We start from the raw sequence: 16,869 nt of genomic DNA, 5'->3' as shown, positions 1-16,869 counted from the left end.
TATTGAGACTTAAGTTGTAAATGATAAACAAACAGTGAATGAATATTTGCTTGGGTTTAAATGGAGTGTTAGATTTTGAAGTTCCTAAATAGTACCAATTTAGATAGTGCTTTCCATAAAACGTCTATAGAGACTATCAAGGAAATGTTTTGAAATTATACATTTTTGAAATAGAGTTTTATCACTTTATCAAAGTTTCTGAAAAGTTGCTTCTAAATTTCAAGTAATGGCAGTCACTGACTGCATCACAAAATTATATGTAACAAAATATGTTTATATAACTATACATGGAAGACAAAGAAACATCTAAAGATATAATCCAATCCAAAACTATAACCCTGCAACAAATATTTTCAAATACTTTAAATGTTTTGTTGAGACTGAGCCAGAAACTATTGAATCAACTCTTTAATAACTTTTGAAGTTTGTGGCAGTGTTGCATTAGATTGCATGATATGTTTCTGTTATTTGGGTCTCCCTTTTATGTATAAATCACTAGGCAATTTAGCTTTTTCTTTGTGGAACAACATCACAAACAATCCCTAAGTTTTGTTGATGGTAAACAAAAAAAGCCTTGGCTGCTGCCTTGTTTTCTCCCTGGTTCTAATTGCCCTCAGATAAGCTCTGCTTTGTAAAGAGTTGCTATTTCCATGCCTGGATCTGTCCTGAAAACAGCTGCTCACATTCTGCAGGCTCCTGTGTCTGCTGTTTTTTTCCCATGAGTCCACTTGGCCTTGAGTGTGTCAGCATTCTCTGTCTTTTCTGTCTGACGGCTCCTCGCTGCACAGTGAACAGGAAGCCGGCACGTGATGGGATTCATATTAAACCAGTCGGAAACACTGGGATGTTTTGCTAATTGGCAGATTTCACTGACAAATAGTTTTTTGTTTTAATGATTGTGTCGGGGCTAGATATGTGATTGGCAGACTAAACATGTTCATCTACAAGTGTCTGTTTGAGAAAATTGAACATTTAGACATACTACAGGCAGAGAAAGGCCCAAAACACATGACATTAATGGTGTCTGTGCCCTGGAAGGGGTTTCCCCCTGTCCCTGTAACCAGACCTGACAACTGGAGCATCCAGTGCCTATTTCTAAAAAAATGACAGCCATCTGTCTCAGACATGCATAAAAGCTTTTTCCAGTATTTTACAAAGAGACTCATTAGAGGTATTACAATGTGCTTTTAATGGGATGAGAGCTTCTTTGATCCAATATAACCTCTTCCTTCCTGTTTTCCCACAGAGAAATACAGGAGCTGCAGGAGGCGCCATCCCCAGACGAAAGAATGGAAAAGTGTTTCTAGGTGAGTACAAGACAGTGTTTTGAAATGTGCTCAGATCCTGTAGTTAAGTAAAAGTATCAAATCCGTTATGTGAAGTATTCAATCAAGTTAAAATCTCATGTGAAAACGAAACACAGAAGTATTAACATTACATATTTAGACTTTGTCATACTGATAAATGTCACCTGTGACTGATATATTATTATATATGAAATTATTTGACTTTTACACTGATGCATTGATGTGTACATGCATTATACTGTTGTAGCTGGAGCTAGTTTGAACTTAGATTAAACTGACTGGGCATGAAAATGATGGAGCCCAAGAAAAGAAGATGTGAAATGATGTTACTCAAAATGTTCCTTATTTAAAAACACATTATCTAATTATTGCTGGGAAATATTTAAGACTTTTATGTCTTTGGGCCTTTTGAAAAGTGAATTTAATCAAGCCATTTGAGAAGTTTTGTTGGGACAACATACATCTGAAATGTGTCAAGGGCCCAACCGCAGACACTGTTTCCACAAGCTGATTTGTTTAATGCATAATTTTATATAGATACAAAAAAACTAGTAAAACCTGAAAAGTAAACTTAAAATGTAGTAAAAAGTACCATTTATATCAAGAAATGTTATGTAGAAGCATAAAACTAAGAATTAACTAACATTTTAAAAGTATGAACCTTGAAATTAATATACTCAGTCAATGTCCACCTCCAATTATGGGCTTCATTAGACCTGGTGTTTTAATATTAGAGTAAATGTGATTGGTGTTGTCAGAAACGCCTCTCTCCGCTCAGAGACCCCCCTCCTTTACAAGCTGCTGTTATTGTTTGTTACACTGTGCTGACCTGCCAGCTGCCCCTCCGGCCGCCCTTTACCCAAAGCGTCAGATATTTCTTCATGATGAGACCTCTCCTCCTCCTCCTCCTCCTCCTCCTCATGTGCTCTAAATATAGCCCATTTATTTGTATTTGTGGTTGGTAACTGTGCTAAATTAAAGCCCTCCTCCCTGACGTGGGGAGGGGCTGGTTGGTTGTCGGCCTCTCAGCTGCCACCACCTGTCAGCCCCTCTGACACACTTCCACTGGAGCTGTGACGTGGCTCAGACACGACCAGGTGTCTCTTGCCCCCCTCCCTCACTGCTCGCCTGGCGGGGGAGGAATTCCTTCCACTCACCCTCACTGTAATTGATGTTCATGATTTATCATCATCAAGAGTTTAATATACTTTAATATTTATTGTCTTTCGTTGACTACTGTTTATAATAACCCCCTAGCCAAAGTCTGACTTAGACTCTCGGATCAAAATATGTCAGGATCTCTACGTATGATTCCTTCTGTCGTCCATTTTGGATGTTTAATGTGACAGCGGGCATGTATGTGTCCGCTGTCATCTCCATACCAGTCCAGTGATCTAATGTAGCTGGTAGCGTCAGACGTTAACATGAATCCGGTGGCCACAATAACAGTGTCAGAGATAACCTATGATCCTGTTTCTCATGAGTCATATCATGACTTTAGGCTGATGTGGAGAACTATGTTTGGAGAGTGATTTCAAGGGGAACACCAACTCAATTAAAAATAAATTTCCATTTCAGATAGACATTTTAAAATGTCTTTGGGTTTAAGACATGTGTCATATATCATATTAGGCTTTTGGAAGTCTAATGAACATTTTCACTGTTTTCTGACATTTGAAAGCCCAAATGATTAGTTGAACAAAATACTTATCAGATTTAAACACAGGCTAAATTGCACAGAGTAATGTCAGAGATTTGACCCATCCTCAATACCCCTGAATACCTTTTATAAATTGTTGGTGATAAGAGTGTGTAATAAAGGGCTAAAAATAGCCTACTTGAATTATGTATGAGCAAAAGAGTCATCAGCTATGTATTGAATCATCCTGTGCTTTTATAATAAAGGGGCCATTGGTGGTTTTTGTTGTTCAAGGATTCATCTGTTTTCACGACATATTAAGACAATTATTATATTGATTAAAGGAATAAAAAAAGAGACCCTGCAGCAAAAAAGAAAAGAGCATGAAATAAAAATAACAATGAAGTAATGTCAATGTTTACTTCCTCCCCTGTAGATTTAGAGCTAAACCGTGATTTTAACGGAGAAGACTTTGAATATGAAGACGAGCCCAAGCTTGTCATTTTTCCAGACCACTTCGAGATCCCCTTACCAAATATTGAGGAGTTGCCCGCTCTGGTCAGTGAGTCGGTGCTGCACGGGCTGTCGTGTGTTTCCATGCATGACGATGGTGATGATGCACTCAGTGGTTCCCCTGAAGCAGGCCAAGCCTATATCCATTTATTTGTTGAGGTTGTAGTGAGAGTTTTCGTGGTCACGCATTTAAAACATTGCATTTAAGAATATATTCCTGTCCTCTGGTTGCTGTTAGTTCATCAAAAAGTGTCAAATGGATAGGTGTTGCCACGAAAAGATTCTGGGGAACCACTGGATGCAAGTGCTGAACATATATATATATTTTTTTCAGTGAATTTGTTGGATTTTGAGCTTTGACATTGGATGAGGCTTGATGTTGGCATGTCATGGGGTTTCATTTCGCTTGTCTTTATTTCACGCATGTATCAGTATTTTTACTATCCTTGTTGCTTGGTTTGTTTCTGCACTACATCTGATTTCCCACACTTGATAATTGCATCATGTGGCACATCTTCAAAATGTCTTGCAAAGATTTCGCATGTCCACTATTGTCTTAAGTTTACTTTTACCGCAGTATTAAAACTTAAAAGGTTGATATATTTTCATCACACACTTCCAGAAATTCATTCTGTCTCTGCTGTTTCCTGTGACGTTCAGGTCACCATCGCCTGCGACGCAGTGCTCAATGCACCATCAGCTTACAAGAAGCAGGAGCCTGAATCCTGGGATGAGGAGATCCAGGTGTCCAGACATGCCAGGAGCCTCATACAGCTGGACAATGGGGTTAGGATCCCACCCAGGTAGGTCGGCTACACTTATACACCACTGTACCATTAAAACAGTTGGCCTTACACTCCTGGGAAGACAGAAATGTTTGCATTTGAATCAGAATCAGAATCAGGTTTATTACCAGGTAGGTTTACACGTACGAGGAATTTGACTTGGTGTCGTTGTGCATACATAAAAGTAAAACAAGAATTAAAAACACAGGTAGAGAACTAGAAAAATATTAGAAATAATAAAAAATATAGTAAAATGTGTGCAGGTATTCTTTTTTCTTTTGCTGTTTGCCTTGTTTGGGCAAAACATTTTTCAATCTAATCACTCTTGTGAGCAAAGACTCTTTATTTGACTGCAGGATAAAAAACAAAAAACAATAACACAACGGTAACAATAGTTTCTGTGTTCCCCCCCCCCCCCAGCGGCTGGAAGTGTCAGAAGTGTGAGATGAGAGAGAACCTGTGGTTGAACCTGACCGATGGAACAGTGCTCTGTGGGAAGTGGTTCTTTGATGGGAGCGGGGGAAACGGCCACGCTCTGGAGCACTACAAAGAGACCAAATACCCGCTAGCTGTCAAAATGGACACCATCACACCAGATGGAGCAGGTCTGTCACGTGACATGATTATCTAAACTGCAGAATTATTATGTTTATCACAGTTACTGCAAGTTATTACATGGTGTTAGACAGTGCCCTTTTACCTGTTTTACGTTTAGTTAAACCAAAGAAAGGTTTCGTATGATATCACACCAAAATACACACCTTGAGGATAAAAAAGCATCAATACAGTACAGTAGCTCATATTGTGTATTACTGTATTGAAATAGGGTAATTTGAAGATGTACTCCAGGCATCCATAACTGTATTTTCATTAGTTCGATTTTGCAGCATCCTGACCAAAAATCTGATCACAAATCATCAACATGAGGCAAATAGGATCTTTTTTTACTAACTTTACTGATTTGGTTTCAGATGTGTACTCATTTGAGGAGGAGGAAGCTGTTTTGGACCCCCACATATCAGACCACTTGTCACACTTTGGAATAGAAATACTACAGATGCAGACAAAAGTAAGTTTTCTGAACAGTCAAAACTAAAACCAAAAGGTGAGAGGTTTCACTCACTCACTCTCTCTTTGTCCCTGCAGACAGAGAACGGTCACCACACAGAGAATAACTCCCGGCAGCGGGTCAGTGAATGGGAGGTGATCCAGGAGTCTGGCATGAAGCTGAAGGCGGTGTTTGGGTCTGGCTACACTGGCATCAAAAACCTGGGCAACAGCTGCTACGTCGGCACGGTGATCCAGGTCCTGTTCAGCATCCCAGACTTCCAGAGGATGTGAGTACACTGTGACGACTTCACTTAAAGGAAAACATGATATTCATTTTGTAGGATTAGAATACTTCAAATGAATTTATCATCTACTTAATTTAGGCGTAGACTTTTTTGTTTACATTATTTATATATTGTATATATTAATTCACAATATCAATGGCGAACACAACGTGATCTTATTTTATATTTATTTATTTACTATACACAGCCATGAATACTTTATTGAAACTATAATAGGGAGAGAAAATATGCTCTAAATCAGCTCTCAAACACATTTCTCAGTTCATGGCCACATACAGTCCAAAACAATACAAATGACAACGCCTCCACATGTTGTACTTTTCATTCAATATAAAGACGTTCATAATAAGAAAGCACCCCATTTATAAAACAGCTGATGAACAGCCGGAGATGTCTGTCCGCTGATCTTTTGGCTACCACTAAAAATATACGGCTGTTTCTTTAAACACGCCATCAGGTCATTCATCTTCTCTGTTTTCCGTCTTCCTTGCAAGTTCTTGTATTTTTGCCATGATGACTCTAAAAGTGGCATCACATATTATATTCCTTGAAAGGTGCTGTGAACACACCCATCCCACTGCCTTCAACCATGTGAAGAAATAGGAACCAGTTCATTTTTTTAATAAAAATTGGATACTCTGTGGCTGTGCCCACAAGAAATGTCCCACTAGCGGCTCCTCTGTGAACACAAGCCATGAGAGTGTTGTGTCACATACTGTATGTGTATAAAGTAAAGATTGGTCCCTGGCTAGCGTGTTCTGGCCCTAGGGCCATAGGTTTGACAACCCTGACCTAAACGCTGCATATAAATAGAAAATAACAACTAATAACAATTTACAAAGCTCCTAAATTAAAGTATTATTGCAGATATTAGGTTAATTGGCAGGTTTAACATAATGTTCAATGTCTCTTTTGATAAGTGACTTTCTAACAACCTGAGAAACCCGACAATTGGCCATATACATTTTTTTGGGGCCTGACGGCAGATTCTCTGGTCATCATACTCCTTTTTCAAATGTATAGAGTATATCAATCTACAGACAAAATCAATAAGTGAAAATGCAGTTGTAATTTAAAACATACATATGGATATTAAGGACATCCCAATATGACCCGTCATCGTAGTACTTTTTGCAATTTTTGTTTTGGCAATTTAGTAACTTCAAGGTTTATGTAGAGTGTTTCTTAGTCTGTCAATTCACATTTTCGTAATTATTGATGGAAATCTATAGGTAACTGCAGAGTAATAATTGTCTTGAAACTACTTTGATTATTTGAGTAACTAATATGGCCATATGCACAAGGTGTTTCTCAGTGCTACATCAGCCTGTTAACAATGGTCTGAGTCCCATGTGCTCCATCTGAGGTGAGCGTGTGACATGTGTTTTGATCTTTAGGTATGTGGGTAATCTCCAGGGGATATTTGACTATTCACCCCTCGACCCCAGCCAGGACTTCGCCACACAAATGTAAGTGACTCCTCTGTTACATAATGCAGTGTTGAAATACACAAAACAAAGGAAGGTGTTTGCTTAATGCTGCTTCTGTGTGATGGAAAAAGGCTGAGGTGTTCTCATCAGTAACAAACTTAAAGCCAGTGTGTTGCAAGAGGTCAGTCAGGTGCTGTGGTCAAGATAGGTAAGCAGAGTCTTGGCTTTGCAGGCGATAAATATCAGATTTGTGAAGCAACACACATCTCATTATCTGATCCACACTGCCAGATAAACATGTTTATACCCGTCGCTGTTTATATTCAATAGCCAGTCAGCAGGAATCAGGTCATTCAGAAAGAAAATCTGTCTCCTTATAGGTTGACAGATTTATTATATATTCCCTCTTACTGAAAGCACTGAAGGAGAGTGTTTATTAAATCTTCCTGTTGCTTGGAAAGGTAAAATCATCCTTATTATATTTATAAACTAGCATGTAGCCTGTACTTTTAATACAGATGAGACAACTGTGCACAAACAAGAATGTACTGAAAGAGTTTCAGAAAAGTCTCTTCAGATGCGTATGAAATGGGAAGACTTGCACTGCATTGATAGCCTTAATATGTAGCTATAATTATGGAAATTGCATCTGATAATATAATCATCCTGATTTGGCAAATAACAATTGTTTTCATTGAAGCTACACCCAATATACTTTCCTGTATTAGTTCACAATATTTATATATAATGATTGCAAAAAGTGGCAAACTTGACCAGATATCCGATAGAAAAAGATCTCAGTCAGTCAAGAAGAAATAAGAAGAAAGTAAATGTACTTCTATTTCCGGCTTTCATACTTCTTAATATGTATTAAACGACATAAGACTTACATTAATTTTAATATAAGATTTTAAAGGTTGGTAATGTTCATTATAATGCATTAAACATAACGTTTCGTTATAGACCACCAGGAACAAAGATTGATGTTATAATTTAAACATTTTAATGAAATATTTTATTGTTAATGTACATTTCTTCACATTTTAACAAATGTAAATGTACAAGAGTTGGCTAAATGGCTAGTTTCCATCAGCAGGCCCATTTTTAAATAAAAAGTATATGTGATAAAAGCATATACATGCTGTATCTATGAACAATATATGCTGTTTTATAAATAAATAAATAAATCCTTAATTCTATTATGTAAAAGATTAATAATAGGCTGATGTTAGCATTCAGAAAGACAGTAAACAGGAAGAGGAGCCAGCTTTATGAGACCGAAAAGCTGAGGTTAACAAGTTAGCTCCTGCTTGGTGAAAAGAGGCGCCAGGTATTATACCTGAAGTGTTTTTCAAATTATTTTAATCTGCTTTATAAAGACTCATGTGCCCTCGGGGTCTTCATTTAGACACCTTAACTAAACTAAGAGGTCGACTACATGTTGTCATGATGTTGCCTTTTTGTTTTGGTCCGCAGGGCTAAGCTGGGACATGGACTGCTCTCAGGCCTGTACTCCAAACCACCAATGAAATCCGAGCTCATTGAACAGGTGATGAAAGAAGAATACAAGGTATTAAACTTGTCCAGCACCCAAACTGAGTCCAAAAGCAACAGAGGCATGCTAATACTACGTGCTAATAGCTACATTTTCATCTAATATTTAAACGGTTAGGGTTGTGAAGACTGAGTTTCAGCTTGTCAGTTTGATGCTTTCCCAGTTTAAGCATGAAACCATTTAAAAAAGTTATTAATACATCTGACCTTGATTTGCATTGTGACAGCTCGAAAAAACCAAAGGAAGATATTTAAATACATTGACAAGATGTCTTGTGCTCAGACCTTTTTTTGTTTTCAGTCTGAAATAACAGCTGGCTGCGGTACCTAATGTGCACTCACTGCTTTTCATGTTCCTGCTGTGTTAAGTCACAAGTGCTGTGCTTGATTGATCTTCTTGTGCTTCTTGCAATCTCCCAAGTCCTTCAAAAGTATGGTTTATTTGGGGATTTCTTGGTGTGTTTTTCTTAACTTTCATAACCACATGGTACAACGCTGCCGGTAACTAGCAAAGGAAAGCCATTAAAGCATAATGGATCTCAGCACTTGGTGTGTAAGCCCCAGGCATCCTTTAAGCCGTACCAGCCACAGTAATTGATATTGCAGAGCTGTGATCCTGCACTTCCTACACATGTGATGGTGGGGTCAGGTTTAGATACATATTAGCAGCTGGGGCGGGGCTTGACTTGGCATGTTTCGGTCAGTCTGTGCAAAGGAAATATAAACCTATAGCACAGTAAAATGGCTGCTAGTTTACTCCCCTGGCTCAAAGGCTATTGGATAACTTGTGTGTGGCAAGAGGATGGCCTACATAGTGTGGCAGGGATGTTTACACCTTGGGTTTATTTATAATCAAATGATTATAAACATCAAAACACACTGTACAAACACAAAAACATGTTCAGTATGCCAAATTACTCTCTGGCTAGGATTTGATAAAAATAATGATATCATTTTCTTTCCAGGACATTTGCTTATCCTTTTACAAAGACTTTGAAGTACATTTACTGAAATACTGTACTTAAGTGCCATTTTGAGGTACTTCATATGTTTCTTTGTACTTTTTATGCTACTTTGTATATCTATTCGACATCCTCTGCATCTTTTTTATTACTTTAGTTACTAGTTACTTTGCATATTCAAATTACTGTATGTATACAAAATATAAACCAACTATATGATTATAGGTTAAACTACTCAGCGTTAAAGTGTAAAATATATATTGGATTCACAAGTAGCTATCCTGTAGAGAGCCTAGAGTGGCAGGCCACCAGATGTTGCGTTCAGTGTGCTTCTGTAATGTTCACCTCTGGTGTGCTGTCTTGTCTTATACTTAACTGTTAAACAGGTAAGTGCTACTGTACAGTCAGTGTTTGTGACGCCCACATGTTGTCGTTGCAGCACCAGCAGAAGGGCATCTCCCCCCGGATGATGAAGTCTCTGGTCAGCAGGGGACACCCAGAGTTTTCCTCTACGAGACAACAAGACGCCCAGGAGTTCCTCCTGCACGTCATCAACATGGTGGAGGTGAGTGGAGCTTAAACTTATGTGAATGTCAAAATATTTAAAACACACAACGGGTCATTGTAAATAAGCAGAAACAGCAGCTTCGGTTTATGTTGAGAGCTCATATTGGTACGTATAATAAGATGACCATTCATACCTTAAGTCAGTGGTTCTGTCAGGCCCCCCTTTTGGAGAAAAAAAAAGTCGGGCCCCCCCCAACACAAATAGTCACGTAATGGGCCAAGTTAACATTTATTTAAATACATCAATATGAACGTGAGCATTCCTTTCAAAAAAGTAAATATAAAATCACTTTTATTATCACTGCTAGAACAGTGATAATAAAACAATGCTCCATAAATCTGTGTGCTCAACAAAATAAATACATAATACAATTGTGCAATCCCTTTGCTAGAACAATAAGTTATAATACTTTGCCACTTTGCAATCTGTGCAAAAAAAATGAAAAGAAAGAAAATGCTGATATTTGGCAAAGAAGTGTGTCTTATCACAGCATTAGTGGCTGCAATGAGCCTGTTTTGCACAGCACATTTCTTCAAAACGGGGTTTTCTTTTGGGGGTGCTGTGGGGTAGCTTGACGTTTCATAGAGGGTGCTCAAACATGTAGGGTTTCCCATTAATGTACCGGTCGCTACAGTTGAATTTTCTACTGCAACAATCCCCACGCAAATACACAGTGTACCCGCGACTGTTACAATGAAGGCTCGATAATTAGCTCACGGCATATAGGTGTAAGCGGGGGTAAAGTGCTATTTTTATAGGTGGTGTGTGGACCTAACATCCTCTAGGGGGGTCCGGGGGCATGCTGTCATATAGTATTTCATACCTGTTTTTCATTTATTCTCTTATTTTTGTATACCTATAATGATCATATAAACATGTGCCTCAGAAATAATTGTTTACATTAATCGTGACTCTCCTCCACCTTGTTGTTGAAAAAGCTCCTTACATGTATTATGGCTATTATTCTTTATTTCCGTATCTATTAATTAATCTTCTTTTAATATTATCTTTTACATTACTGTATTTTTACCTATATATGTATCTATTTACTTAGTTATTTACTTTACTAGCTACTGTAGGACCGGGAGGGGAGGGGGGGAAAGGGGAAGAAAAAAATATTGACTGTACAAATGTAAACTCACTGTGCCTGATTCAATAAAAACAAATTACAAAAAAAGAAAAAGCTCCTTATACCCGTTAGCGTAGCTCGCTAGCACCAGAAGCTAACAAACAACAACGATCTCCGGTACCGGTGCACGCTCTCTCTCTCTCTCTCTCTCTCTCTCTCTCGCGCACACACACAAAATGGCTCGTTACACACACACACAGAGCCGAGCTTGAATGAAACACAGAGACCCAGACGTACTTGTACTGTACTGTAGCATATTATTTTCTAATAATTTTTTTCTTTTTTGTCATAACAATTTTTCCTCCTGGTCTCTTGCACCCCCCCTGTCATGCCTCTGCACCCCCCACTTTGAGAAACACTGTCTTAAGTGCATGTGTGGATAGAGAAATAATATTACATTTAAATATATTATATATACATTATTTTTAAGCTTACTATGAAAGAGATTTTTTATTTTCTCTGTCAATAGTTTTTAACTGCAGTATTTGGATGTTAATAGTCTCCTCATGATTGCGGTGACCTCCTGACCTTTCATGTTATTTTCACCAAGTCAAATTTCCCTGTAAACTAAAATTCTGCTTTGTCAAGGTGTCTTTAAAAAAAAAACATGTGATATGAGAACATTAGGGGATATGTGGAAATATTGTTGAATATTTCAAAAGTGAGATAACTTGAGATAAACAAATATTAAAGTGAACTTCTACCACATCCGGTCACATGTTAATGTTATTGGTAGAGTATCCCAGTTAACACGTCAAACGCACGACAGAAAGGGATGCTGCCTCTCTCCTTAATTGCTCCATTATACCTAAATCTACACTGTGAAATCGTAAAACTTTTACAAAATGGCCGATTACATCTGAACCCTGACACACATGGACAGGCAGTTGACATAGAGGGGGGGTCTGTTTTTGACTGGACACAGCACACCGTCTCTTTGGTCGGTACGAACACATGCAGTGCTCTGACGCGACTTTCTCAACCTGGATATATATAGCTCAGTGCTATCTGTTACACAGGGGGCCAGATAATGCTTCCTATTCTGCCTGAGATACGTGCCCTGACTTGGACCCAACAATTCCTCAACTTCAAGTTGTGAAGATCAGCAACATACCACCTAGATTTGCTAAGCTTTGATTCCTCCATCTTTGCCCCAATATCTGTAGAGAGCTGCAGCTAAAGTGTTTGAACTTAGTTTGTATAGAAAATGCTGTAACTATCCTCCCCTTCTTGCCTCTACAGCTGTCTTTAAACTAAACACAGATTTAGTTATCCAGACATGGCTAACGTGACTGAAGCCACAACCATCAGCAACATTTCCCTCTGTCTATGTCAGCCTGAATACTTGTCACTAGTAAAATTATAACTTGAGTATTTCTGTAGCCTCTTAGAATAGAAGGGCTGGGTTGCGGAAAGGCTGCAGTGCAAACTGCTGTGTTAAGTCCCGTTGCCGTCCTTCATCACAGTCTTCAAATAAACGCAGTGGGAACTTTAATGACCCCTGCTGTTCATGAGCAGTGAGGAGACACAGAGCCGCTCAGTGATAATGATAAATGTGCCTGGGAATCTAAAAACATGTATTGCTCGGTTATGGAAAGTACGGTTAGTTGAGACTGTTCCTAAATGAAAGAGTTGCATTTACATTACAGTATAAATGACTTTATTAAGAGATGTCAAACAGCAGTTAGGTTAAAGTCTTTCCAGGAGACTTATAGACAAAACAAAGAATAGATAGTTGCATTTTAAACCATGTCTCTGGGGACATGTTCATATTTGATGTGAAGCCTTCTGCACAGCTCTTATGCAGACATGCAGTATTTTAAATAAACAGTACATTTGACTTGAAACTGCAAAAAAAACAGAATAGTCAGACATTACTCTAAACATTATTTGTAACAGCGTCTAGACCACAACATGTTAAACCCTTTTGGGCTAATGAAGTTTATATGAGATTATTGGTGCATTTGGTAGCAAAGCAAACGATACAATTACAATCTGAGAGGCAGGTGGGACACATGACTACTTAACTGCCATTAGGATTGCATTGGGTTGTTTTAAAATAAGAAATTACTTGATGAATAAATAAACTGTTCTTCACCAATACTTATTGTCTGTTATCAATGTGAAACATGTGTAATCTGATTGACTTATTTCGTTATTGATATTTATACTTGTCTGCTCATTGTCCATCCTCATTGTTGTCTCACAGAGGAACAGCGCAGGCTCGGAGAATCCAAGCGACGCCTTCCGCTTCCTGGTGGAGGAGCGAATCCAGTGCTGCCAGTCTCGTCGGGTCCGTTACAATCAGCGGGTCGACTACTGCATCCAGCTGCCAGCTCCCTTTGAGGCGGCCACCAATCGAGGTAAAGGAGCCCCCGTACACACACAATGTCCCGCAGCAGCAGGGGCCCACAGCTGCCTCGGGTCGATCCAGCTGGCAGGACGCTGGTCTCAGGTGGCTCCAGCCGCTGGAGCTCAGCAGCTCCTCCTCTGAAAGGGCACAGAAGGTCAGGGCCGCCAGACTGGGAGGTTCAGAGTGAGGGGGGGACATTAGGGTTGTCAATGTTTGGGTATCTAATGCTTTTATGTGATTTTTATTCTTGGTATAACCATTTGATTTATAATGCATTTTAAATTCAGTACATAGGGGTGGCAATTTCAGGAAATTCCTCCTTTCTGCTGTGCATTAGTCAAGGTTGTGTGCAAATGATACAATTGAAGCAGTGTAAAGTGTGTATGAGATTATAAAGTTTTTGTATTTGAGAAAATGATCAGTATCAGAACCTAGGTTCTTTCAAAAAAAAAAATGTAGATTGATTTCTGTTTGTGAAACGCTTGAGAAAAATATGAGAATCTCTTAAACACATGAATCCATATTTTCTATACCCCTATAAGACGTGTTTGACAGTCAAAGTGAATGCTTATGGTCTTGTATAATCCTCAACTTCTTAAATAATGTATTGATATTTGAATGGATCCTTTATCTTGTATCAAATCAGATTTTCTTTTAAATAAAAAATATTCTTGGAGTTGTAATTGATTATTAGCATTAGCACAGCTCAAATGGTCTGTTTTTGCTGTGTTTCTACCAGAGGAGCTGCTGGCATACGGGGCCAAGCGAAGGGAAGCAGAGGAGAACATGCGGGCTCCTCCTGAGCCGGTTCGAGCCCGGATCCCCTTCACCGCCTGCCTGCAGGCCTTCACAGAGCCAGACAACGTCCCCGACTTCTGGAGCTCAGCGCTGCAGGCCAAGTCAGCCGGAGTCAAGTAAGCTAAGGGCCACCTGTTCCTAGGCTCACATCTTTGAATTCAATTGTATTTGTAATATTTGTTTCACTTTGCATCTCCTCTGCAGAACTTCCCGTTTCTCCACCTTCCCTGAGTATCTGATTTTGCAGATCAAGAAATTCACATTTGGGGTTGACTGGGTGCCGAAGAAAATAGGTAACTATTTTCCACCCCCCCCTAAACTGTCTTTTACTGGATGCTGTGCTGTAACTCGGTTATTATAAGTAGTTGTAATAGTGCTATAATTGTCCAGCAGAGGGCATCATCAATCAGCAATTCACAAGGCACATACAGTAGAAGGTGAAACTGCACATTTGTGTAAACTAATGAATGGTTCCCCTGCAACTTTAGACACATAAACAAACTACACATCTCTTATGATCAAGTTACTTACATATGTTTTCTCTCAACTGTGAGATATGTTTAAAAAATCATTGCTGTAAGAACAATTTGTAAATGTATTTTGAGATGTATTATTTGATTTATCCTTTGTAATTCGACGGATGCTTTCAGAACCACAGTTTCAGGAGGCTCTGATTACTATTTTTGGGATGCATTGCTCAGTTAAGTTGTATTTGCTTGTTCCTGCGCAGATGTGGCCATTGATGTCCCAGACTTTCTGGATTTGAGTCGGATGCGAGCCACAGGGCTGCAGGCCGGTGAACAGGAGCTGCCTGACCTCCTGCCTCCCATCGTGCTAGCTGAAGACACCAGAGGTACAGAACAACTTCATTGTATGCATCTGTGTGTGTGTGGGCGTGTGTGTGTGCATGTGTGTGTATGTGTTAATACAGCACACTTAGGTGGTTCTACAAGGCATAACACCTTGATAAGAGCTAGAATTAAATTAGGAACCTTCATGTGCTCTTTAATCATTCTATGGTCCTTTTGCAAATACTGTAACCCTAGTGTGAGTTTTTGGTGCCGTTTAAGATATATATATATTTCTGTTTTTAAATCAAAATGCTGCATTAACCTGACCCAGAATCCACTGACAAGGATCCCCTGGTCACAAGCTATGACTCACCTACCATGTCCTACAGGGATATATTTGCATTCATGCGTGGCTACTAAAAACAGCAAACAGCGCTCTCAACTACTGCGGGCATCTTTGGCCCTTCATGTTCAATTTCACAGTCCTTTTTATTAATTTTAAAGGGCATTGTTTTCTCCAAGCAACTGTTTTTATTTGTCCCCAGATAACCACACATATTGTGCCTACTCTATTATATGCATGAGTATATCGGCCCCTCTGTTGTTTCCCCGACTCAGACTGCAAGGAATCTGGGTGTGACCCTAGATAACAACCTGTCCTTCACTGCAAACATCGCTGCGACAACCTGCTGCAGCAGATACACGCTTTACAACATCAGGAGGATACGTCCCCTCCTGACCCAGAAAGCGACGCAACTTCTGGTCCAGGCTCTCGTCATCTCACGCCTAGACTACTGCAACTCCCTGCTGGCTGGTCTACCTGCATGTGCCATCCAACCTCTGCAGCTCATCCAGAATGCAGCGGCTCGTCTGGTCTTCAACCTTCCAACATTTTCCCACACCACGCCGCTCCTCCGCTCACTTCACTGGCTTCCAGTAACTGCTAGAATCCACTTGAAGACACTGGTACTAGCGTACCATGCTGTGAATGGATCTGGCCCTTCCTACATCCAGGACATGGTTAAACCATACACCCCAGCACGTGCACTCCGCTCTGCATCGGCCAAACGGCTCGCTGCACCCGCACTGCGAGGGTGACCCAAGTTCCCATCAGCAAAAACACGTCGGTTTGCTATCCTGGCTCCAAAATGATGGAATGAGCTCCCCATTGACATCAGGACAGCAGAAAGCCTACACATCTTCCGGCGCTCATCTCTTTCGACTCCACTTCGAGCAATAAAATGACTAACAAAGCACTTATATACTAATAAAGGACTGGCTTATCTAAAGCCAGTTGAGTAGCACTTTAAATGTTTTGGCTCTATGAAACCTGATGTACTTATATGATTTTCATATGTTTTCTTCAAGTTTGTATCTTCTTGGTTGAATGCACTTATTGTAAGTCACTTTGGATAAAAGCGTCAGCTAAATGCAATGTAATGTATACAGAATATTAAACACATCTTCAATATATGAGACAGCATAAATCAGATTTTCCAAGTGGAAATGCAGTGTTGCTTTGAGAACTACATCAGATGTGTGTTGTTCCAAAGCTGCTGCCTAGCACCCTTTTCAGAAGGTGTAAGGTATTTTTGTGACAGAGACAAATGATCCGTGAAATTGACTCTAATATGATGTTCTGCTCAAAGCCACTCAGGTTTTATTTTAAGGCCATATTGAATGGA

The 16,869-nt window shown here is 39.4% G+C and overlaps 1 protein-coding gene across 2 annotated transcripts in view; it reads left to right on the top strand.

Moving 5' to 3' along the window:
• Nucleotides 1-16,869, top strand: part of usp13 (ubiquitin specific peptidase 13) — a 32,456-nt gene that overhangs the window by 3,516 nt on the left and 12,071 nt on the right. Inside the window, exons 3-15 of one of the 2 annotated variants that reach the window (XM_034146124.1) lie at nucleotides 1,247-1,307; nucleotides 3,383-3,504; nucleotides 4,120-4,262; nucleotides 4,665-4,849; nucleotides 5,216-5,313; nucleotides 5,391-5,581; nucleotides 6,997-7,068; nucleotides 8,506-8,578; nucleotides 9,985-10,110; nucleotides 13,452-13,605; nucleotides 14,335-14,509; nucleotides 14,598-14,686; nucleotides 15,124-15,246. In XM_034146124.1, the coding sequence (XP_034002015.1) occupies nucleotides 1,247-1,307; nucleotides 3,383-3,504; nucleotides 4,120-4,262; nucleotides 4,665-4,849; nucleotides 5,216-5,313; nucleotides 5,391-5,581; nucleotides 6,997-7,068; nucleotides 8,506-8,578; nucleotides 9,985-10,110; nucleotides 13,452-13,605; nucleotides 14,335-14,509; nucleotides 14,598-14,686; nucleotides 15,124-15,246 (1,612 nt within the window). Of the gene's footprint in view, nucleotides 1-1,246; nucleotides 1,308-3,382; nucleotides 3,505-4,119; nucleotides 4,263-4,664; nucleotides 4,850-5,215; nucleotides 5,314-5,390; nucleotides 5,582-6,996; nucleotides 7,069-8,505; nucleotides 8,600-9,984; nucleotides 10,111-13,451; nucleotides 13,606-14,334; nucleotides 14,510-14,597; nucleotides 14,687-15,123; nucleotides 15,247-16,869 lie in introns of both variants that reach the window. The other variant, XM_034146123.1, reaches the window with a different exon arrangement.

The sequence above is a fragment of the Trematomus bernacchii genome, unplaced genomic scaffold, assembly GCF_902827165.1.
Source record: "Trematomus bernacchii unplaced genomic scaffold, fTreBer1.1, whole genome shotgun sequence".
NCBI lineage: Eukaryota > Metazoa > Chordata > Actinopteri > Perciformes > Nototheniidae > Trematomus > Trematomus bernacchii.
This window is presented reverse-complemented; position numbering and strand designations above follow the sequence as displayed.